The 25522-nt window shown below is 42.9% G+C and overlaps 1 protein-coding gene across 1 annotated transcript in view; it reads right to left on the reverse strand.

Moving 5' to 3' along the window:
• Window positions 1-3456: 3456 nt before the first annotated feature.
• Window positions 3457-25522, reverse strand: part of EFCAB8 (EF-hand calcium binding domain 8) — a 64249-nt gene continuing 42183 nt past the window's right edge. Inside the window, 9 exon segments of the mRNA XM_061209822.1 lie at window positions 3457-3513; window positions 3597-3698; window positions 3744-3895; window positions 3898-4204; window positions 5067-5165; window positions 5252-5456; window positions 6650-6782; window positions 22750-22918; window positions 25116-25253. Coding sequence (XP_061065805.1) covers window positions 3457-3513; window positions 3597-3698; window positions 3744-3895; window positions 3898-4204; window positions 5067-5165; window positions 5252-5456; window positions 6650-6782; window positions 22750-22918; window positions 25116-25253 — 1362 coding nt within the window.

Consider the following 25522-nt stretch of genomic DNA (forward strand, 5'->3'; position numbering starts at 1 on the left):
AGGAAGGGCTGAACGCGGCCATCACAGGCGAGGTCTACGAGGAATTGCAGTGACGGGCATTTGCTCATCGCATGAGGAATTTTGCATTTGAGGCTTGAATGCCAAGGGTATGAGTTGTGTGATGTGAGTGGATGAGGGAGTGAACGAGTGGGTGTGAGTCTGAGTGTGAGTGAATGTGAAGGCATGAGTGTGTGAATGTGAAGGCATGAGTGTGTGTGTAAATGGGTGTGTGCACAAGTGCACCTAAAGACAGAAAAAAATCTAGACGAAGATGTACCAAAATGACCTCTGGGAGATAGAATCCAGATGGTTTTTACTGGTTTGTATGCTCTTCTGTAATTTCCTAATTTTCTATACTCAGCCTGTGCTACTTTTAGAATCAGAAAAGATCTAAAACAAGTAGTTTTTTAAGTGATGCAAAAGGCAGAGAACAGATGGAGAGGAGACAGGTGTGGCTCCACGGGAAGCTGGGCCTGGGGAGGGAGTGGAAGCTGGAGGGGCAGGGGTGCTGCGGGGCTCAGGGAAGCCCAGGGGGACCCAGAGGCAGGGCCTCCGACCCGGGCTCCTCACACACCATTCCTGTGTGACACTGGCCTCCATTTCCTCATCTGCATTCTAAGCTGCTTGTGACCCTGATGCTCTGGAATTCTCTCCCCGACATCCCACAAGAGCCTGGGCCAGGTGCCGGCAGCAGGAGAGACAGGGGTCGCTGACATTGTCAGCCAAGTTCAGCCCCACTTTTCAGCCTGGGGCCTGAGATCGTGCATCTTGGGCACCTGCAGCCTCCTGTGGCCAGAGACGAATTTCTATGGCTGGCCGCGGCCTCAGTAGGAGGTGGGACTCAGACTCTACAATTATTTTCTAAAACATGCCAAAACTAAAACATGTGGGCAGATGCAGTAAATGTTGTAACAGGGCTGGGTCCACTGAGGGGAGAGTTCACTGAGTCCCAGAGTCAAGCGGAAGCTTCCCCAGAGGTCAGCATGTCCCGGCCCCTAGTGTCCAGCCAGTGGGCCCTGAGTCAGGGTCTCGGGTCCTAAAGGGGACCCTGAATTGCTCTCCAGGTCAAGGCTGTGCAGAGGCCTTTAAGGAAAATCCCTCAAGGCCTGGTCATTGCCACATCCCCAGGTCCCACCATACTCCCCCTTCATACCTTCATACCATACCCTTCCCTTCACCTCTGGACACAGGCCTTGGCCTTGCCACTGCTTTCACCACCACCCTATCCACGCACCTCCCTGCTTTCTGCGTTCCCTACCACAGACACTGCCCAGATCAGGATGCAGCAGAACGATCGGAGGCTTTGGCTCAGGAAAACCTGGGTTCGAGACCCAGCTCAACCAGTTTCTAGATATGAAAACTTACGGCTCCCTGAGCCTCCCTGTTAGAGCAGCTGAGCCCTGGGGCCCTTCTAGCCTTTATACCCTGAGGCTCCCAAAGGCAGTGGGGCCCAGAGATGCCCGCCACAGGCCTGGAAGCCAAGCATGGTGGAGCATCAAGGTAACTGCCCCAAACGGGTGCAACTGAACAGCGGCTTGAGGAGCGAGCCGTGGGGTCAGAGCTCTACAATCCACCCCCCTTACCAGGCCAGGGACCATTGTTCGGGACCAGATTTTGACAACTCTGCCAGGAAAACAGCCATCCCAGCTTGCAGACTGAGCCCCTGATAAATCCGCCTCATCAGAGGGGAGCCTCTGCCAGAGACAGCCAGGCCAGAGCCCTCAGACCAGGCAGGGAAGCTCCTCCTCAAGGGGCTGCAGGATCCTCTCTGTCTGCCTTTGAATTGCTGAGGCTCAAATGCAACAAAAACCCCAGTGGCCCCTGAGAAGAACCAAGACTGTGGCAGAGGAGCCTGGACCAGAGTGGGGCGGAGGGCCAGGTCTGCCACTGGAGAGGCTCAGACTGACAACCCAGGTCTGGCCAACCTGCCCGGCCCCCAGCCCCAGCTGCCCCCTGTGCTCAGAAGACCCACTCTTCACCCCTCACTTCCTGCACAGCAGGTCCCTGCGGCTCCTGTAACTTCCCCGATCACTTGAGGGGATCTATGGATTGGAGGTCGGTTTGGGTTAAATTGTATGTATCCTCCAAAAACAGATGTTGAAGTCCTAACCCCCAGTAACTCAGATGGTGACCCGATTGAAAATAGGGTCACTGCAGATGTCATTTGTTAAGATGAGGTCATACTGGAGTAGGGTGTCCCAGTGACCAACCCAGTGACTGGTGTCCTTACAAGAAGAAGAGACACACACACACAGAGGAGACCACGGTGTGAAGACACGAACGAACAAGGGGAGGCGACCCCATGATGACAGAGGCAGAGATTGGAGTGACACCTCTACAAGCCGAGGAAAGCCAAGGATTGCCAGCAACCACCAGCAGCTGGGAGAGACAAGGAAGGATTCTCCCCTACAGGTTTGTGGGAGCATGGCCCTGTCAACACCAGGACTTCTGGCCTCCAGAACTGAGAGACAATACATTTCTGTTGTTTCAAGCCACCGGTTTGTGGTTCTTTGTCACTGCAGCCCTAGGAAACAGATACAGGGATGATGATGGAGTATAGCATGCAGATGTATTTTGGCCTCAATAATCCAGACTCCTGGGTGCCCCCTGATTCCAAGAACCAAGCCTTGGAGGGCTCAGACCATAGTTTCTCCATGGCAGAGAGAACACAGTGGCTCCAGGGAGGAGGAACAGTGATGCAGGTACTCCCTGCCGAGAGCAGAGGGAAGCTGGGCTTGCACCCTGGGAGTGTGGAAGGGAGATGGAAGTGGAGAGAGAGATGAGAAACTGTATATTCACCACCTCGGGGCTGAGCCTTGAGCTGGGCGGGAGGACCTGTGGGAACAGAGAGTTATCCAGACTGCCCCCCCAAAAGCAGGTCTGCAGCCCACCTCCCCACCGCTCCAGCAAGCCCCCACCTAGCGTGGCCCCCTGGGCAGCATGGTGCACAGCAGTGGCCGCTCTGGCTCCCCACAGGCCGCAGATCAGATCGTGCGTCCAGAGTCCCCAGAGGGCGGGTGGCCCAGCAGAGGCCTGGACAGGTGCCTCCGGGCCACAGGGGGACAATGAACCCAGAGACAACAAGGGACTCCCAAGCCAGACAGCGGCAGAGCCAGGCTGCGGTGCTGCCCACCACACTTCCAGGCCTCCCTTGCATGAGACACAGAACAGTTTGGAAATACAGGGTTCCCCGCAGAGGAGTGTCTGACGGGGAAGGAGGACAGACACCCAGCAGGGGCAGGGGACGATCAACGGCTACCCCCTGGGGATGGCTGCTGGGCCTCACTCTTGCCGTGAGGCTGAACCAAGTTTCAGAGTCTAACAGCCCACCCCAGTGGCACGTCCCACTCACCACATCACCTCGGGGCCTATGAAGCCCCTGTCCCAGGCTTCGGCCTGTCACCTGCCAGACGGCCACGCCAGGTATCCTGGGGGGGATGGTCTCTCCTCCCCGCATCAGCCCAGGGCCTTGCCAAGGGAGCACGACCCCATCTCGGAGACACAGCCTGGTGCCTAAGGGGGCGAGGGACACACAGCCTAATCCCAGAGCCGGTGGGACTCCAACATCTGAGAACATTTATTTTCTTTGCCAGGACTCTGGCAAAAAAGGTCAGCTTCCCCAGATGGCCCAGTGGGGACACCTCTGGGCCCGGCAGGGGTAAGCCAGGGACAGACAGGACCCCATGGGCCTGGTGGCCCTGCCGGAGGACGGGAGAGAAGAGTGGGCCACCTCAGAGCCTGACGTGGGAGCCCTCCTGCACAGAGGGCGGAAGGCAGGCCTTCAGAGGCCTGGAGAGCAGCCTGAGGGGAGAGGCACCGGGCATGGGGGGCGCCAGCCTCCGCAGGATGTCCCCAGATACCTGGGACAGGACCGCGGGGGAGGACTGGGCGCCAGGGCAGACCGGGGTTGCAGCAAGGATCGGGCGGGCTGGGGCCGAGGGGAGGCGGGCGAGCCCGACGCCAGGAACCCGGAGCCTGAGGCTGACAGAGAGAGCGAGGAGGGAGAGGAGACCATGGCGGTGGGCGTGCTGGCCCTGTGCTCGGGCATGGTCTCCCTGTTGGGACCCAGGTCCTTGTGGATGCGGTGGGTCACCAGGAGAGTGAGCCGCCTCTGCTGGTCCAGAACCCTGTGCCTCGTGAAGTCAGGCTGTGGGGTGGGCGCCAGCTCAACGAAGTGCAGGCTTTGGTAGATCTGAGGCGAGATCTGTGGGGGACAGAGCCAGGGAGTGCGGAGGACACCCAGGACCAAGAGCGGACTAACAGGGAGGGTGGGCCCAGGGGGTTTCCCGTCAGAAAGCACCGGGCCTGCCACTGATGACCACACCCTGCCGAGCCGCGAGCCCGCTGTGCGCCAGGCCCAGCACCGGCCCTCCTCTTGGTGCTGCCAACAGTCCTGTGAGGTCAGCACTGGCTTGTCCCCATCTTAGAATGAGGCCTCGAGCTGCACCCCGAGTGGGGCTCAGATGCAAGGAGCTCTCCAGACATGCCCCACCTCTCCCATCAGCACCCGCCATGCTGCGCTTTGAGACCCATCTCCGGGAAAGGGCAGGGATAACGAGCATTCCTTCTTTGCACTGACCCCTCCCCAGCCGGGACAGGAGCCCCTGGCTCCTTTGTCTCCCCAAGGACAGGCCCCTTTCCACTCCCTCTTTCTCTTGTTGACTGTATGCCTGGCACCATGAGGCCCTGTGTCTGTTCAGGAGTGGCCCAAAGTACGGAGACAAGAGCAGTGAACATGCTAACAAACAAACAAACAGACTCTGGGAAATGCTTTGAAGGTGATCAACAGGTGCCAGGCCCATGGACAACCTCCTCCCATAGGCCCAATGAGGTTTGTCCTCAAGGACAAAACCTGTTTCCACGGCCTCAAACAGGGCCTTGGCAAACAAGCCAGCCAGGCCAGTTTCACCCCAGAACTGTCCGTGGCCCAGAATCCTGTTAAAGGACAGATGTGCCCCTCACCCCCGCTGGAGGGGCATGTGGGCACAAGGGTGGCTGCCAATGGAGATGGGACCCCCCAGCCTCCAGCCCCAGCGTCTCAGGGAGCTAGCCCCACCCTGCCTTACCTGGTGCTTCATCCAGCCATACTGCACGTCGGTGAACAGAAGTCTGGGGCTCTGCAACCGCTCCTTGGGCTTGTATGCTGCTCCCAGGACATTGCTCACCTGCAGGAGTCCCGGGCAAGGGCGAAGGCTCAGGGCTGAGGGTTGAGGGCTCCCCTACCCCTCTCCGTGCCCCAACCCAGCCTCACCTGCTTGTCCCTGGACTCCCACTTGTACCAGCTATCCTCAATGTCTTCTGGGGAACGCTCTCCGGCCCATGGGGATGTCAGGGTTATCTTCTGCAGCCTGGCCCAGGCGTCAGGCTCTGTGTCCGCCTTGTCATACAGGAGAGCCATGAGGGCCACCTGCTCCCGCCGCTGGTACACCAGCGCCTCAGCAAGATCCCGCTCCTCCCTGATGTGAGGGGCTTTCCTTCATGAGATGCCCTCTGCACCACAGACAGCCCTCCCAGAAACAGCAAGAGGGTTTCTCCCTTCTGGGCCTGATCCTCTCCAACCTTCTCATCCCTCCCCTGAGGCCATACAGCCCAGGGCCCATCACTGAGCAAGCGTTCAATTAACACTAGCAAAGCCCTGCTTATCCTGGCCCCCAAGAAGCCCTGCAACCCTTCCCAACACCCTATGCCCTCTTCTATGGAGGCCTGACACCCCATCCTGACCTTTCCTGGGCCTCCCCTTGTAGAATACTTAAACATACTCTCCCTACCATGGAAGCCCTGCCTCTGCCTTGTTTGATATCTCCCGACAGGACTGTAAAGATGTATGCCTTGACAGGAGCACAGGAACCATAAGGACTCTATGAGTTCCTGGCAAACTCTTACTTACATGTCAAAACCCAATTCCAAAATCTCTTCTCCTATGAAGCCTTCCTTACTTGCTCCACCCAGTCAGGTGATTATCCTCTGAGCCATGCCTGCTCTTTAATAGCCCTATCATTTATCACATAGAACTGTGGCCATGGGTTTGCATGTTCATCTCCCCAAGTAGACTGTGAGGCAGGACCTGTGTCTGGATTGTTCTGGATGTCCAGAACCTAGCACAACCTGGCAGTCACAGGTCCTCAGTATTTTTTGAATGACCCAAATTTATCTGAGACTTGGTCAGGAATAGGGGTAGAGCCCAGGTGGAGGAGGACCCTGTAGAGGAAAGAACAAGTAGCAAGCAACCTGCCTCCCCCGAATCAGAGAAATAATGCACATGTCTCTTTAGGACCAGAGCCCTGGGCACTCTCCCACCAGGGGCCTCCAGCCACATGGAAGTGGCCTCTGCAGGGAAGCCAGCCCTGGCAAATCTGAACCTGGCTCTGGGGCAGGGTCCCATCTAAGGACTTGGGTTTTTATATTTTCTGGGTTTTACTGCTCAATCTTGTAGGTGATCTGGGCTAGAAAAGAGTCTCAGGCTCCTAGGCCATAGCTGCCACCTGTGTAGTCAAGTTGCCTGCAATCCCCAAGCCTGTGGCCTTCTGAGGGTCCTACCCAAATATGTCCAGCACTACCCAACCCAAGGGAGGCCACCTGGGATCTGGGGAGGCTCCCAGCATCCCCCTCCTCAGGCCAGAGTTGACCAGTGAACACTGCAATAACTCACTGAAGCTCTAGATGGAAGGTCTTCTCATCAGCGTCTATGAAGTCGCCGTCCTCCTTTAAGCTTTTTCTTAGTTCGCGATCACTAATCATCGGGGCATCCTGCAGCTTTTTCCAAACACTCAGGCCAAATGTCCCTGTGATTTAACCAGACCCAGTTCAGTAACAAGGACTGGCCTACCCCCGCCTCCTCTGAACACTCTGCCCCTCACCATCCACCCTCAAGTCAGCCAGCAATCCCTTACCCCTGGCCTACACCTTATTACGCCCACAGTATGCCAGGCATTATGCTAGCTACTCGGCAAACATCTGGAGGAATCAGACACTAACCCTAGGATATACTTGGAGATCAGGCCTAAAGCATCCTGCCCCACATGTAGGCTAGATGGAGAGAGTGCTATGGCAATGACTGAATGGTCCTCAGTCAGGCTTTAAGCGGCTTACGTGTAAAATGGCAATAGCACAAGATTATCGGGCGTCTAATGGAAGAAAATATTTGCAAACAAATCAACAGACAAAGGATTAATCTCCAAAATATATAAACAGCTCATGCAGCTCAATATTAAAAAAACAAACAACCCAATCAAAAAATGGGCAGAACACCTAAATAGACATTTCTCCAAAGAAGACATACAGATGGCCAAGAAGCACATGAAAAGCTGCTCAACATCACTAATTATTAGAGAAATGCAAATCAAAACTACAATGAGGTATCACCTCACACCAGTTAGAATGGACATCATCAGAAAATCTACAAACAACAAATGCTGGAGAGAGTGTGGAGAAAAGGGAACCCTCTTGCACTGTTGGTGGGAATGTAAATTGATACAGCCACTGTGGAGAACAGTATGGAGGTTCCTTAAAAAACTAAAAATAGAACTACCATATGACCCAGCAATCCCACTACTGGGCATATATCCAGAGAAAACCATAATTCAAAAAGACACATGCACCCTAATGTTCATTGCAGCACTATTTACAATAGCCAGGTCATGGAAGCAACCTAAATGCCCATTGACAGACAAATGGATAAAGAAGATGTGGTACATATATACAATGGAATATTACTCAGCCATAAAAAGGAACGAAATTGGGTCATTTGTAGAGATGTGGATGGATCTAGAGACTGTCATACAGAGTGAAATAAGTCAGAAAGAGAAAAATATCATATATTAACACATATATGTGGAACCTAGAAAAATGGTACAGATGAACTGGTTTGCAGGGCAGAAATAGAGACACAGATGTAGAGAACAAATGTATGGACACCAAGGGGGGAAAGCGGCGGGGGGTTGGGGGGGTGGTGTGATGAATTGGGAGATTGGGATTGACACGTATACACTAATATGTATAAAATGGATAACTAATAAGAACCTGCTATATAAAAGGATAAATAAAATAAAATTCAAAAATTCAAAAAAAACACAAACATTATCAGGCATCTATCAGATGTGAGGTTAGGAGTGGGTCTGGGGAGGAACAGGGCTGGAGTAGAAAGTAGGTAGTGAGAATAGAGAAACATGAGTCCTGTTCCTGGGCAGGGTATAGTGAGTTGTAGGCCATTCTCCTGATGCAGAATTCTTTTCAATTAAGAAAAACAAAACAGATGTGCTACAAAGTCATACAGTAAGTCTCCTACACACGTACCTTCAAGTTGCAAACTTTCAAAGATGCAAATGTGCATTCACATGTCCATTCACATAAGTTAGTTCACGTGTCTGGCGTACATTGTCATGTGCGTGCATCCTCCACAAGTGGTTGTGCTTTTGTGTACTTTACTGTACAGTACTGTGTAGAGTACAGTAGTACAGTATCTTTATTTCAAGCCCAGGATGTCCGGAAGCAAGCATAAAAGCAGCAGTGATGTAGCTGGTACAGAACTACCCAGATATCACTGAATTGTTTTTTCAAGAGGGTAGATAGAATTGAATCCAGCTAGGAAACAGAACCTGTGCCATCAACGTCAGCAGTGAGTGAAACTGCAGCTTGCCCTCCATCTCCTGTTGCTGACAATCCTTCAGCTCTCCCATCTCCCACCTCTTCTCCCTCCTCTAGTCAGTAACTCTTCTTGCCTGTTCACTTGATGCCGGTCCTTGCATGCCAGCTGTTGTATTGTACTACTGTACTTTTCAAGGTACCATACTGTAAGATTAAAAATGCTTTCTTTATTTTTTGTGTTTGTTTCTTATGTATTATCTGTGTGAAAAGTATTATAAACCTATTACAGTACAGTACTATATAGCCGATTGTGTTAGTTGGGTACCTAGGCTAACTTTGTTGAACTTAACGAACGCACTCTCTGAACAGAACTCATTCGTATGCAGGGGCCTTACTGTATTTTTAAAAATCACTGGAGAACAGATATCACCTCACACCAGTCAGAATGGCCATCATCAAAAAGAACACAAATAATAAATGGTAGCGAGTATGTGGAAAAAAGGGAACACTTGTACACTGTTTGTGGGAATGTAAATGGGTACAGCCACTGTGGAAAACAGCATGGAGGTTTCTCAAAAAACTAAAAATACTACTACATACAATCCAGCAACTCCACTCCTGGGTATATAGCCAAAAACCCCAAAAATACTAATTCAAAAAGATACATGCAACCCAATGCTCATAGTAGCATTATTTGCAACTGTCAAGATACAGAAGCAACCTAAGTGTCCATCAACAGATGAATGGATAAAGAAGACGTGGTATATACATACAGTGGAATGCTACTCAGCCATAAAAAAAAGAACAAAATTTTGCCATTTGCAGCAACATGGATGGACTTGGAGGGCATTATGCTAAGTGAAATAAGTCGGTCAGAGAAAGAAAAATACTGTATGATATGTGGAATCTAAAAAATACAACAAACTAGTGAATATAATGAAAAAGAAGCAGACTCACAGATATAGAGAACAAACTAGTGGCTACCAGTGGGGAGGTACAAACTATTGGGTGTAAGATAGGCTCAAGGATGTGTGTTGCACAACACGGAGAATATAGCCAATATTTTGTAATAACGTAAATGGAAAGTAACCTTTAAAAATTGTATTTAAAAACTCACTGGAGAGCTGTAGAAGCAAAGAAGACTAGACCAACTAAAATTACAGAAAGGAAAGAGTCCTTCCAAGAAGAACTGAAATTGGGAGCTGCTTTCTTCTCTGGGGGCATTTTCTGAGTCTGGGCTGAGTGAGAATCAGGCTCAGCTTAGCAGAAGAAAGCTACTGGAAGGCAGGAAAACAAGCAAACATTCTGACAGCCAATCTGGCTGGCATGATGGATTAAGTCTAGTGGAGTCCCAAATGCACAGCTGTTTTCCCTTCAGGACATTTGCTAAGCACTGGGAGAGCTTAAGTTCTGGGGGTTGGTCTAGAAAGACAGAATGAGCTCATTGGGAGACAGAGTCCCACGGGAGGAAGAAGCCAACAACAAACACAACAGACTTCACCCTTGAGTCAACTGAACACAGAGGTAAACTAAGTCTCCTAAAGCTGCAGTCCAGCCCAAACCCAGCTCACTTCCTAACTGCATTGAGATGAGAAGCCCTGGGCAGAGGAAAGAACAGGCACTGGAGGAAAATCATATCAACTTCAGTCTTTACAGTTCTTTATACAAAGTTCAGAAAAGTTTGGTTTGGTTTGGGTTGGGTTGGGGTTTTGTTTTGTTTTGTTTTGTTTTGTTGGGGTTTTTTTGTACATGACATGTGAAAAGACAGGAAAATATAACCAATAATCAAAAGAAGAAATAGGCATTAGAATCAGACTCACAGATAATTCAGACATTGGAGTTAACAGGTAAATATTTTAAAATAATTATTGTAAAAATGTTAAATAAAATAAAGGAAAATATGAACAAAATGGAGGAAACGAATTATTTCAACAGTGAATTGAAATCTGTAGAAAAAAACTAAATGAGTATTCTAGAACTAAAAAATACAGTGTCTGAAACTGAAAATTAATTGGATAGATTTAATAGCAGGCTGCATACAGAAGACAAGATTAATGAACTGGAAGACAGGTCAGTAGAAAATATCCAAACTGGAATGCAGAAATTGAAAAAAATGGATAGAACAGAACAGAGTATGAGAGATATATGGGACAAAGCCAAATGCTCTTGTATACACATAATTGGAACCCCATAATGAGAGGAGAGAGAGAATGGGCAAAAGCAATATTGAAGAGATAATGTCTGAGAATTTTTCAAAACTGATGAAAGACAGCAACCCACAGATTGAGAAATATCAGTAAAATCCAAGCAGGATAAATACAAATAAAATCACACTTAGGCACATCATAATCAAACTGCCAGAAACCAAAAGCAGACAGAGAAAAAAAAAATTACTTTCAAAGTATCAACTTACAGAGAAGGTGGCCAAGGTGGCAGAGTAGAAAGGTCCTGAACTCACCTTCTCCAACAGACACACCAAAATTACAACTACCTAGAGAGCAACTATATATGAGAACAACTTGAAGACTAGCAGAATATATTTTCCACAACTAAAGACATAAAAAAGGAACCACAACGAGATGGGTAGGAGAGGTGGAGATATGGTACAGTCAGGACCCACACCCTCAGATAGGCAACCTACAAATAGAAGGAATATCACAATCACAGAGGTCCTCTCCAAGGAGTGTGGGGTCTGAGTCCCACACTGGGCTCCCCAGCCTGGGGGTCCTACACTGGGAAGATCAGCCCCCAGAATGTCTTTGATAACAAGCAGGGCATATGTTTGGGAAAGCCAGGAGGCTATAGGAAACAGATTCTGCTCTTAAAGGGCGCAAGCAAAATCTCACATGCTCTGAGTCCCAGCACAGAGACAGTAGTTTGAAAGGAGCCTGGGTCAGACCCACTTGCTAATCTTGCAGAGCCTCCCAGAGAGGCAGGAGGCAACTTGGACTTACCCTGAGTACAGAGATGCTGGTGGCAGCCATTTGAGGCAGCTTGTTCTACCATGATAATGAATCCTCCCTCAAGCCCTAACTGTGGGGGCTTACCCACCTTCCAGTGGGCCAGCATCAGCCCTGAGCCCCGCTAGGGCACACAGACTGTGTGGGCACAGGGACTCAGCCCGTCCTTCCAGCAAGCCAGCAATAGCCCTGTGCCCACCCAGCCACACAGCCAATGGCACAGGAAGCCTACCCTGCCCTCCAGTGGGCCTGCTGCTGCCCTGTGAGGCACAGGCTTGCAGCCAGTCAGCCAGGGGCCTGCCTCGCCTACCAGTGCACCCACAAAAATCAGCCCACCACAAAAGAAAGGTACATGTAGCTCACATAGGGGCCCACATGGCATGTAGCTTTGGTGACCAGAGGGGAGCACGCTGCTGGGCCCCCTAGGACACATCTACATACGGCCACTTCTCCAAGATCAGGAAATGTAACCAACTGACCTAACACATAGAAATAAACACATAATTGGGCAAATGAGGAGACAGACAAATATGTTCCAAATGAAGGAACAAGATGGAAACCTCAGAAAAAGGGACGAAATGAAGTGGAGATAAGCAATCTACCTAATAAAGAGTTCAAGGTAATGACCATAAAGATGCCCACTGAACTTGGGAGAAGAATGGATGAACACAGTGAGAATTTCAACAAAGAGTTAGAAAAAATAAAGGAAAACCAAACCTGAAGAATACATTAACTGAATTTTTAAAATATATAGAAGGAACCAACAATAGATTAGATGATACAGAGGAATGGATCAGCATTCTGGTTGACAGAGCAGTGGAAATCATCCAAGCTGAACAGAAAAAAGGAATTTTAAAAAACGAGGAGAGGGAATTCCCTGGTGGTCCAGTGGTTAGGACTCAGTGCTTTCACTGCTGTGGGCCCGGGTTCAATCCCTGGTTGGGGAACTAAGATCCCACAAGCCACGCAGTGTGGCCAAAAAACAAACAAACAAACAAAAACAACAAAATGAGGATAGTTTAAGAGACTTCTGAGACAACATCAAGTGTACTCACATTCACGTTTTAGGGGGTCCCAGAAGGAGAAGAGAGAGAGAAAGGGACAGAGAACTTATCTGAAGAAATAATAGCTGAAAACTTCCCTAACCTGGAGAAGGAAACAGACATCCAGGTCCTGGAAGCACAGAGAATTTCAAATAAGGTGAACCCAAAGAGGTCCATGCCAAGACAAATTGTAATAGGCAAAAATTAAAGATAAAAAGAGAATCTTAAAAGCAGCAAGAGAAAAGCAACTAGTTACACACAAGGGAACTCCCAGAAGGCTGTCAGCTGACTTTTCAGCAGACACTATACAGGCCAGAAGGGAATGGCATGATATATTCAAAGTGATGAAGGAGGAAAACCTACAACCAAGTATACTCTGCCTAGCAAGGTTATCATTTAGACTTGAAGGAGAGATAAAGAGTTTTATGGATATGCAAAAAACTAAGAGTCCAGCATGACTAAACTGGCTTTATGAAAAATGTTCAAGAAACTTCTCAAAGCAGAAAAGAAAAGGCCACAGCTAAAAATATATTATGAAACGAAAATCTCACTGGTAAAGGCAAACATGAAGTAAAGGTAGTAGATCAACCATTATTTATAAAGCTGTTATGAAGGTTAAAAGACAAAAGCAGTAAAATTATCCATATTAACAAGAAGTAGTTGAGGGACGCACAAAAAAAAAGATGTAAAATATGATGTCAAAACACTAAACATGGTGGTGGGGAAGTAAAAATGCAGGGTGTTAGAATGTGTTCAAACTTAAGAGATCACCAACTTAATCATATATATAAGCCTCATGGTAACCACAAGTCACAAACCTAGAAAAGATACATAAAACAACAAATGAATCCAAACATTATTCTAAAGATAGTCATCAAATCACATGGGAAGAGAGCAAAAGAAAGGAATTTTTAAAAAAATACAAAAACAATAAGAAAACAATTAACAAAAAGGCAATAAGTACATACCTATCAAAAATTACTTTAAATGTCAATGGACTGAATGCTCCAATTAAAAAATCAGAGTGGTTGAACAGATTTTTTTTTTAAAGACCCATATATATGCTGCCTATAAGAAGAAGGACATTACATAATGATAAAGGATCAATCCAACAAGAAGATATAACAACTGTAAACACATAAAGCAAATATTAAGAAACATAAAGGTAGAAACTGACAGGAATATAATGAAAGCAGGAGACTTTAACACCTCACTTACATCAATGGACAGATCATCCAGACAGAAAATCAATAAGGAAACACTAGCCTTAAATGACGCACTAGACCAGATTGAATTAATAGATATATACAAACATTCCACCCCAAAACAGCAGAATACACATTCTTTTCAAGTGGACACAGAACATTCTCCAGATAGATCACGTTACGCCACAAAACAAGTCCCAGTAAACTTAAGAAGATTAAAATCATATCAGGCATCTTTTCTGACCACAACAGTATGAGACTAGAAATCAGCTACAAGGAAAAAAACTGCAAAAAAAACCCAAAAACACATGGAGGCTAAACAATATGCTACTAAACAACCAATGGGTCACTGAAGAAATCAAAGAGGAAATCAAAAAATACTTGGGGAGAAATAAAAATGGAAACAAAATGGGGACTTCCCTGGCAGTCCAGTGGTTAAGACTCTGCACTTCCAATGCAGGGGGTGTGGGTTCAATCCCTGGTCGGGGAACTAAGATCCCACATGCCGTGTGGTGTGGCAAAAAAAAAAAGAAAAAGAAAAAGAAACAAAACGATCCAAAATCTATGGGACACAGCAAAAACAGTTCTAAGAGGGAAGTATATAGTAATAGAAGCCTACCTCAGGAAACAAGAAAAATCTCAAATAAGCAAACTAACCTTACATCTATAGAAACTAGAAAAAGAAGAACAAAACCCAAAATTAGTAAAGGGAAAGAAATAATAAAGACCAAAGTGGAAATAAATGAAATAGAGACTACAAAAACAATAGAAAAAATCAGTAAAACTAAGAGCTGGTTCTCTGAAAAGATAAAACTGATAAACCTTTAGCCAGACTCATCAAGAAAAAAGAAAGCCCAAATCAATAAAAATTACAAACGAAAGAGAAGTTACAACTGACACCACAGAAATACAAAAGATGATACAATATTACTATGTACAATTATACACCAATAATATGGACAGCCTAGAAGAAATGGATAAATTCCTAGAAACATTGTTTCCTAACTGAATCAGGAAGAAATAGAAAACATGAACAGACTAATTACCAGTAAGAAAAATCAAATCACTAATCAAAAAAACCCCCCACAAACAAGAGTTCAGGACCAGATGGCTACATGGGGGAATTCTACCAAACATTTAAAGAAAACTTAACACCTGTCCTTCTCAAACTATTACAGAAAATTAAAGAGGAAAAAATGCTTCTGAACTCATTCTAAGAGGCCAGCATCACCCTGATACCAAAACCAGACAAAGATACTACAAAAAAAGAAAATTATAGGCCAAAATCACTGATGAACATAGATGCAAAAGTCCTCAACAAAATATTAACAAATCAAATTCAACAATAAATTAAAAGGATCATACACTATGATCAAGTGGGATTTATCCCAGGGATGTAAGAATGGTTCCATATTGACAAATCAGTCAGTGTGATACACCACATTAGCAATCTGAAGAATAAAAATCATATCATCGTCTCAATAGATGCAGAAAAATCTTTTGACAAAAATCAACATCCATTTATGATAAAAACTACAGAAAGTGGGTATAGAGGGAACATACCTCAACATAATAAAGGCCGTATATGACAAACCTACAGCCAACAACATACTCAAAGGTGAACTGAAAGCATTTCCTCTATGATCAGAAACAAGACAAGGATGCCTGCTATCACCACTTTTATTCAGGATAGTACTGGAAGTCCTAGCCACAGCAATCAGACAAGAAAAAAGAAATCCAATTTAGAAAGGAAAAAGTAAAACTGTCACTGTTTGCAGATGATATGATACTATATAGAGATAATCCTAAAAACTCCATCAAAATAACTATTAGGGCTAATAAATGAATTCAGTAAACTTGCAGAATACAAAATTAATATACAGAAATCTGTTACATTTCTATACACTAATAATAAACTATCAGAAAAGATAAATTAAGAAAACAATCCCATTTACAACTGCTTCAAAAAGACTAAAATACCTAATAATAAATCTAACCAAAGAGGTAAAAGACTTGTACTTTGAAAATTGAAGACACTGATGAAAGAAATTGAAGATGACACAAACAAATGGAAAGATATACCATGTTCATGATTTGGGAGAATTAATATTGTTAAAATGACCATACTCCCCAAGGCAATCTACAGACTCAAAGTAATCCCTATTAAAATATCAAATGCATTTTTCACAGAACTAGAACAAATAATTCTAAAATTTGTATGGAAACACAAAAGACCCTAAATAGCCAAAACAATCTTGAGACAGAACAAACCAGGAGGTATCACACTCCCTGATTTCAAACTATAGTACAAACTACAATAATCAAAACACTATGGTACTGGCACAATAACACACATAGATCAATGGAACAGAATAGAGATCCCAGATGTAAACTCACACTTATGTGGTTAATTAATCTATGACAAAGGAGGCAAGAATATACAATAAGGAAAAACATCCTCTTCAATAAATGGTGTTGGGAAAACTGGACATGCAAAAGAATCAGACTGGTATATTTTCTCATATCATATACAAAAATAAACTCGAAATGGATTAAAGACTTAAATGTAAGATCTGAAACCATAAAACTTCTGGAAGAAAACATAGGAAATACTCTCTTTGACATCAACCTTAGCAATATTTTGTGGGGGGGGGGGGGGTCTGTCTCCTCAGGCAAAAAAACCAAAAGAAAAAATAAACAAGTGGGACTACATCAAACTAAAAAGCTATTGCACAGTAAAGGAAACTACCAATGGAACAAAAAGGCAGCCTACTGAATGGTAAAAAATATTTGCAAACAATATATTCAATAAGAGGTTAATATCCAAAATATACAAAGAACTCATACAACTTAACATCAAAAAACAAACAACCCAATTAAAAAGTGGGCAGAGGACGTGAATAGACATTTTTCTAACGAAGACATACAGATGGCCAACAGACACATGAAAAGATGCTCAATATCACTAATCATCAGGGAAATGCAAATCAAAACCACAATAAGATATCACTTCACCTCTGTCAGAATGGTTATCATCAAAAAAGATCACTAAAAAATGTTGGTAAGGATGCCATGAAAAGGGAACACTTGTGTTGGTGGGAATGTAAATCGGTATAGCCACTATGGAAAACAGCATGGAAGCTCCTCAAAAAATTAATAACAGAACTGCCAATATGATCAAGCAAGTTCACTTCTGAGTATTTACCTGAAGAAAACAAGAACACTAATTTGAAAATATATAAGCACATCAATGTTCACTGCAGCATTATATACAACACCCAAGATATGAAAGCAACTTAGTGTCCATCAGCAGATGAATAAATAAAGATGAGATATATATACAATGGAATATGACTCAGCCATAAAAAAGAAGAAATCATGCCATTTGTGACAACATGGGTGGCTCTAGTAAGTACTGTGCTAAGTGAAATATGTCAGACGGAGAAAGGCAAATGCTGTATGATCTCACTTACATAATCTAAAAAAATAAAACAAACAAATGAAACAAACCAAAAACAGACTCATAGATACAGAGGACAAACAAGTGGTTGCCAGAGGGGAAGAAGATTGGGGGGTGAAATAGGTGAAGGGGATTAAGAGGAACAAACTTCCAGTCATAAATAAGCCATAGGGATGTAATATATAGCATAAGGAATAGTGTAATAACTTTGTATGGAGACCGATGGATACTAGACTTATCATGGTGATCATTTCATAAAGTATGCAAATGTCAAATTACTATGTAGTATATCTGAAACTAACATAATATTGTACATCAATCATATTTCAATTTTTTAAAAAAGCCCCCCAAAAAGTATCAACTTATAACTGACCCTTCAAGAGAAAATATAGAAGCCAGAGACAATGGAATTCTTTTTTTTTTGAAATACTGATTTTTTTAATAGATTTTTTTTAATTAATTAATTAATTAATTAATTTAGGCCGCATTGGGTCTTCGTTGCTGTGCGCGGGCTTTCTCTAGTTGCAGCGAGCCAGGGCTGCTCTTCGTTGCAGTGCACAGGCTTCTCATTGCGGTGGTTTCTCTTGTTGCAGAGCTTGGGCTCTAGGTGCGCAGACTTCAGTAGTTGTGGCACACAGGCTCAGTAGTTGTGGCTCGCGGGCTCTACAGCACAGGCTCAGTAGTTGTGGTGCAAGGGCTTAGTTGCTCCGCAGCATGTGGGATCTTCCCAGACCAGGGCTTGAACCTGTGTCCCCTGCACTGGCAGGCAGATTCTTAACCACTGCACCACCAGGGAAATCCCTTTAATAGATCTTTATTGGAGTATAATTGTTTCACAATACTGTGTTAGTTTCTGTTGCACAACAAAACGAATCAGCCATATGCATAAGCATGTCCCCATATCCCCTCCCTCTTGAGCCTCCCTCCCATCCTCCCTATCCCACCCCTCTAGGTCATCGCAAAGCACCGAGCCGATCTCCCTGTGCTATGCTGCTACTTCCCATTTGACATAAACCACAGCAAGATCTTTTTTGACCCACCTCCTAGAGTAATGGAAATAAAAACAAAAATAAACAAATGGGACTTAATTAAACTTAAAAGCTTTTGCACAGCAAAGGGAAACATAAACAAGACAAAAAGACAACCCTCAGAATGGGAGAAGATATTTGCAAATGAAACAACAGACAAAGGATTAATCTCCAAAATATACAAACAGCTCATGGAGCTCAATAACAAAAAAACAAACAATCCAGCTAAAAAATGGGAAGAAGACCTAAATAGACATTTCACCAATGAAATATTGTTCATTTACAATGTTCTGTTAGTTTCAGGTGTACAGAAAATTGATTCAGTTATTCAGTTTTATATATATATATATACATATATATATGAATATATATAAAATAATATTTATATATATTCTTTTTCAGATTCCTTTCCATTATAGGTTATTACAAGATATTCAGTATAGTTCCCTGTGCTATACAATAGGTCCTTGCTGTTTATTTTATATATAGTAATGTGTATCTGTTAATCCCCAAATCCTAATTTATCCCTCCCCACCCCCTTTCCCCTTTGGTAATCATAAATCTGTTTTCTATGTCTGTGAGTCTATTTCTGTTTTGTAAATAAGTTCATTTGTGTCACTTTTGTAGATTCCACATGTAAGTGATATCATATGATATTTGTCTTTCTCTGTCTGACTTACTTCACTTAGTATGATAAAATAGAAAATGAACAATAGAGAAAATCAACAAAGTTGATTCCTTGAAAATATTAATAAATTCATAAACCTCTAGCAAAATTGATAAAAGAGAGAGAAAAAGAAAACACATTGTCAGTATCAGGAATGAAAAAGGGGACATTAACAGAGCTCCTGTAGACATTATAAAGATGATAAGGCATTATTGTGAAGAACTTAATGACAGCATATTTGAAACTTGGATGAACAAATTCCTTGAAAAAAATGACTTTATCAAAACTGACACAAAAATAAATAGAAAAACTAATTAGCCCTATATCTACTAAAGAAATTTAATTCATAATCAAAATCCTTTCCATAAAGATAATTCTAGACCCAGTGAGTTTAATGAGTGAATTCTATCAAATATTTAAGGAACATAATGCCCATTCTATACAAATTCTCCCAGAAATTGAAGAAGGAGTACTTCCCAAATCATTCTATGAGACTAGCATTACACTGATACTAAAACAAGACAAAGACATTACAAGAAAAGAAAATTGCAGATCAATATTCCTCATGAACATAGAAGCAACAAAATTTTACCAAACGGAATTCAACATGGGACTTCCCTGGAAGTCCAGTGGTTAAGACTCTGAGCTTCCACTGCAGGGGGTGCTGGTTCAATCCCTGGTCAGGGAACTAAGATCCCACAAGCTGCATGGCACAGCCAAAAACAAACAAAAAGAATTCAACAATGTATTAAACAGATTAATACACCCTGACTGAGGTTTACCCCAGGAATGCAAGATTGCGTTAACATTCAAAATTCAAAGAGTGTAATTCACCACATTAACAGAATAAAGGAGAAAAACCATATGATCATCATAATAGAAGCAGGAAAATCATTTGACAGAATCCAACACCTATTCATGATTACCAAAAAAACTTCTCAGCAAACTAGGAATAGAGATAGCTACTGTCAAAAACCAAAAACATGAACAGAAAATAAAAAGTGTTAGTGAGAATGTGGAGAAACTGGAACCCTTCCACTGTTAGTGGAAATGTAAAATGGTGTAGCCACTATGGAAGATAGTATGGAGGTTCCTTATAAAACTAAAAATAGAACTACCATATGATTTAGCAGTCTCATTTCTGAGATATTTATCCCAAAGAATTAAAAGCAAGATCTCAAAGAGATATTTCAGTGCACTGTTATTTAGAGTATCTAAGAGTTAAAAAAAAACTTAAATGTTCATAAATCCACAAATGGATAAACAAAAACTGTGATATATACATACAATGGAATATTATTCAGCCTTTAAGAAGAAGGAGATCCTGTATTATGCTACAGGATGGATAAACCTTGAGGACATTATGCTAAGTGAAATAAGCCAGTCACAGAAGAACAAATACTGCATAATTCCGCTTATGGGAGGTATCTAAAGCAGTCGAACTCATTGAAGCAGAAAGTAGAATGGTAGCTGTCAGGGTCTGAGGGGAGGGGGATACGGGGAGTTGTCCAATGTGTACAGAGTTTCCGTCATGCAAGATGATTAAGTTCTAGAGAGCTGCTGTACAACGAAGTGCATACAGTTAACAATACTGTATTGTGCACTTAAAATTTTGTTAAGAGGGTAGATTTCATGTTTTTTTTCCCAGAATTAGAGCTATAATTGACATATAACATTGTGTTAGGTTTAAGGTGTGCAACATGATGATTTGACTTATTGCAAAATGATTACCTTAATAAGGTTAGTTAATACATCCATCGCTTCACATAGTTACCATTTTTTTTGTTTTGGGGGATGAGAACTTTTAAAATCTAATCTCTTAGTAACTTTCAAGTACATGATACAGTATTCTTAACTGTAGTCACCATACTGTACATTAGATCTCCAGAACTTATTCATCTTATAACGGGAAGTGTGTTCTGACCACCTTTATCCCTTTACCCCATGCCACCTCCTGTCCTTGACAACCACCAATCTACTCTGTTTCTATGAGTTTGGTTTCTTTAGATTCCACATAGAAGTGAGATCATACAGTATTTTTCTTTCTCTGTCTGACATTTCACTTAGCATATTACCCACCTGTTGTCACACATGGCAAGATTTCCTTCTTTCTTATGAATGAATAATATTGCATTGTGTATTTTTGTGTGTGTATACACACACATACATATACAATACTATACACATATAATATATACACAATACATATATGTTATATATGATATATATGAGTCACAAATATATATGTCACATTTTCTTTATCCATTCATCCATCGTTGTGCATGTAGCTTTGTTTCCACATCTTGACTATTGTAAATAATGCTGAAATGAACATGGGGGTGCAGATATCTCTTTGGGATACTGATTTCATTTCCTTTGAACACATACCCAGAATTGGACTTGCTGAATCAGTAGATTTCATGTAATTTGGTTTTTAACCACCTTAAAAAAAAAAAAAAGATGGGGGGGAGGGATATAAAAGGCACAAGCCATAAAGCATGAGATTGAGAACATGGATAACATTAAAATTAACAACTTCTGTTCATCAAAAGACATTACTGAGAATAAAAAGCAGGCTTAAACTGGTTGGAGGCACCTATAAAATATATAATTGTCAAAGGACTCATAACCAGAAAATATAATAACTCCTATAAATCCAAAAGAACAAAATAACTCAATAGGAAAATGGGCAAAATATCTGAACAAACACTTAACAAAACAATACAGTCAAGTGATCAATAAATACATAAATAAATGCTCAACCTCACTACTCATCAGGGAAATGCAAATTAAAATCAGAATGAAATGCTACTACATGTTCATCGATACGGTTAAAATTTAAAGCACCGACAATATCAAGTGTTGACAAAGTTATGGGACAGGTGAAAGAGTGCAAACTGGTAAGCACTTTGAAAGATAGTTTAGCAGTATATACTGAGACTGAATGTGTCTACTCTGCGGTTCAGCAATTCCATTCTTAGATATTTATCCAACAGAAATGCATACAGTTGTTCACCAAAAAAATCTTATAAGAGTGTTCATAGCAGTGTTTATTTTTAATAACCTGAAATAGCCCCAATGCCCAGCAACAGTAGCACAGATAGATAAAGCATGGTGTATCAACCACAGAATATTACTCAGCAATGAGAATAAATGAACTATTACAGTCAACAAACGGCTGAATGGCACAAACATGATGGTGTTTGAGAGAAAGAACCCAGACACAAAGGAGAAGCTATCAGATGATTCCATTTACACAAAGTTCAAATCCAGACAAACCTAATCTTTGGACTTAGAAATCAGAACAGTGGTTCCTTTTGGAGAGGAGTAGGTAGAGATGGTCGGGTTAGGAGATGAGGGGAGCCCTGAGTGCTGGTAATGTTCTGTTTCTTAATACAATGGTGGTTATATGGGTATATGTTTACTTTCTGAAAATTCACCAAGCTGAAAACCCTTTTGGTTTGTGTGTTTTTCGTTATGTATGTTATACCTCAAGAATTAAGTTTATTTTTAAAAAGAGAAAAGAATGTACCTTATCAGATATATGATTTGATATACAAAGGCAAACAGTGTTGGGTGGATGAGTGAATGAGTGGATGGACAGTTGATGGATGGATGGATGGACAGACTGCTGAATGGACAACTGGAAAGACTCACATCTTGTAATACTATCTGAGCAAAGACAGCTGCTGTGGCCTGAAACCCCCACCCCCCAGGATATGAGGTTATGTTCCTCTTATGTTCTAACAGGGCCAGGGCCAGGAAGGGCCATGGGGCATGGCTGAGCTTCAGCAGGACCATACCAATGGTGTCACCAGAGAGCTTCCAAGCCTTGACGTCCCGGTCCTGGCCAGCACTGATAACCAGCTGGAGGCTGTCCACATACAGGATGTCTGCCACACTATCCAAATGGGCCTTCCAGGTAATCAGAAGCTTGGGCGGAACCAGGGAAATGGTCTGGCCAGCCTCAACCTACAGGGGACAGTGCAGGAGAATTCATTATACCAAGACACAGGCTCATCAGAGGGCACCCAGGACTGGAGGCAGCAGAGCCCTCTGGAAGGAGCTGGGACATGGGCCAGGGTTCTAGTTCTAGACACATTCCCACATGAAGTTTCTGGTGACCTTAGGTAAGTCCCAGCACTTCTCTGGCCCTCACTGGTCCCTTTGGTAAGATCATCAAAAACACTGCATATTGCTGCATTGTTTACCAGCCACCCGTATACAGATTATTCCATTTGAGCATCACAATAACCTTACAGGATGTGTATAAGTCTCACCACTGCACAGAGGAGAGAAGGGGGAGTCAGAGATATTCAGTAACCGGCCCAAAGCCACACAGCTAGAAAGTGACAAGAACCCAGGTCTTTTTCTCAAGTTGTTTAGTTGGGCACCAGGCGTAGAATAGGGTGAGTAAGGGGGTGATATATCACATTGCACTATGAGAGAATAAAACTCTACTTAACTGGAAAATGAGTGCAAATACACAAGACCATTCTCAAATAAAACAAGATTAATGAAGGAGGATGTGTTTTACCATGTTCAAGTATGTTAAGTCACAATAATAAAAACTAAGCAGAACAATGGAAGACAATAGCTCAGAAATCAACCCAAATATATATTTAAAACGTTGGTAAATGATAAGAAAGGTAGGAAAAATGGTGGTAACAGAGAACAGGACTCAACAGTGCTGGAATTCCTGATAAACTAAGTAGTGAAACTTAAATCATTACCTTATATCTTACAACTAAATAAACACTAGAAGAATCCTTTTTAATGAAACATAAAATAAAATGAAAATAAAACATCGAAAAGAAAGTATGAGTGACTACTTATCACTGAATAAGAAAGTGATGAGCGACAGGAAATAGCACAATGGGAAGAAAAATTAACTTGACAACAAAAATATGTTATAATTTTAAAGTCATCATAAATGAAATTAGAAGGCAAATGACAAATTGGGGGGAAATATTTGTAATACATATGACAGGCAATGAGTTAATATCTTTCAATATATTTTAAAAAGATTATATCATGATTTTATAAATGATTATTTTATCATTTATAAAAGATGGTTACCACAATAGAAAAATGGGCCAAGGGCATGAAGAGGCAATTCACAAAATTATATATGGCCAATAAAATGAGGACAGATGTCAACATCACTAACAAGCAAACATTTTAATTAAAATCAAAAGAAACTGTATCTAAAAATCAACTGAAAGTTTTTTTTTCACTTTAAACATTTTTTTATTGAATGTCTTCTCTAAGCAAGGCACTCTGATAGACCCAGGGGACACTTACTCAGATAACTACTGCTAGAAATAAAAACCTTATGTTGTCAAGGATAAAGCAAAACAGGCTAATAAAGTGCAAACCTGTATAAACTTTCTGGAATGCAGTTTGGCAGTACACATTAAAGGCCTTAGATTTATGTTCTTTTACATACTACTTCCTTGGTATAAATTACCAGATGCGTAGATAAACAACTACAAACAAAGACTTGTGAAAAAGAGTATTTGCTCTATCATTTCTATAGCTTTTAAACACAGTTTTATTGAAATACATTTCACATGCAATTTACCCATTTAAAGCGCTGGCTTCAATGGTTTTTAGTATTTTCACAGATTCTGCAACCACCATCATAACCATTCATCACCAGTTGACCTATATCCTTGTCAACATTTGGCATTGCCTGTCCTTTCAGTTTTAGTCATTCTGGTAGGTGTGTAGTGGTATCACCTTGTGGCTTTAATTTGCATTTTCCTGATAACTAAGGAAAAGATGTTCAACTTCACTACTCATCAGGGAAATATCAAGTGATTTTTAACTATGTAAATGCATTACCTACTCAAGAAAATACATAAATATTTTCATTATTTTTTTAAAAGCATTCATGACTCCAGGGCCTTCATTACAAAGATCAAAGCCCATGGAAGGTGTGTATATGTGTGTGTGTGTGTGTACATGTGGGTGTATTTGGTGTGTGCATACTTGTGTTTTACGGGTCAACGGTGACTTCTGGTTAGTAGAAACTTTTCCATATCAACCAGACAATCTTGAACAGAAAACATAAAAGATTCAGAGTCTCAGTACGGGAACCATGGTCCCAGCTCGCTGGTGGGGCTCAGAGGCACTATTCTGAGCAACTGTCCAGGAATCTTCCTACCTTTTTCTCCTCCGAGGGACTGTAGTTTGGGAGGCTGATCTGAATCCGTTTAGGAATTAAGAATGGAAACTTGTTTATTTTACTAGGATGGGTTGGCTGCTTGTCAGTAAGTCTGCAGTAATCCTCGATGTCCCAGATCTAGGCACAAATTGTGGATTAGTGGCCCAGCACTCCTTGAATCCAGGTCACTCTGGGGGCCCCTCCCAGACCATGTCTCTTCACTTTAGGGGGATAGTTCTTACTCACACCTCTGAGATACCCAGACACTCAGGGCCGGAAGGGGCCCACGGGATCTTCTAGCCCAGACCCTGAGCTAGCATGTAGGGAGGGTGTGAGTGACCCAAGGTCAGGACGCTCTCGCCTCATGTCACCACCAAGCACAAAATCAGCTCCTGAGACAGCTGATC

The sequence above is a fragment of the Eubalaena glacialis genome, chromosome 13, assembly GCF_028564815.1.
Source record: "Eubalaena glacialis isolate mEubGla1 chromosome 13, mEubGla1.1.hap2.+ XY, whole genome shotgun sequence".
NCBI classification, from domain to species: Eukaryota; Metazoa; Chordata; class Mammalia; order Artiodactyla; family Balaenidae; genus Eubalaena; species Eubalaena glacialis.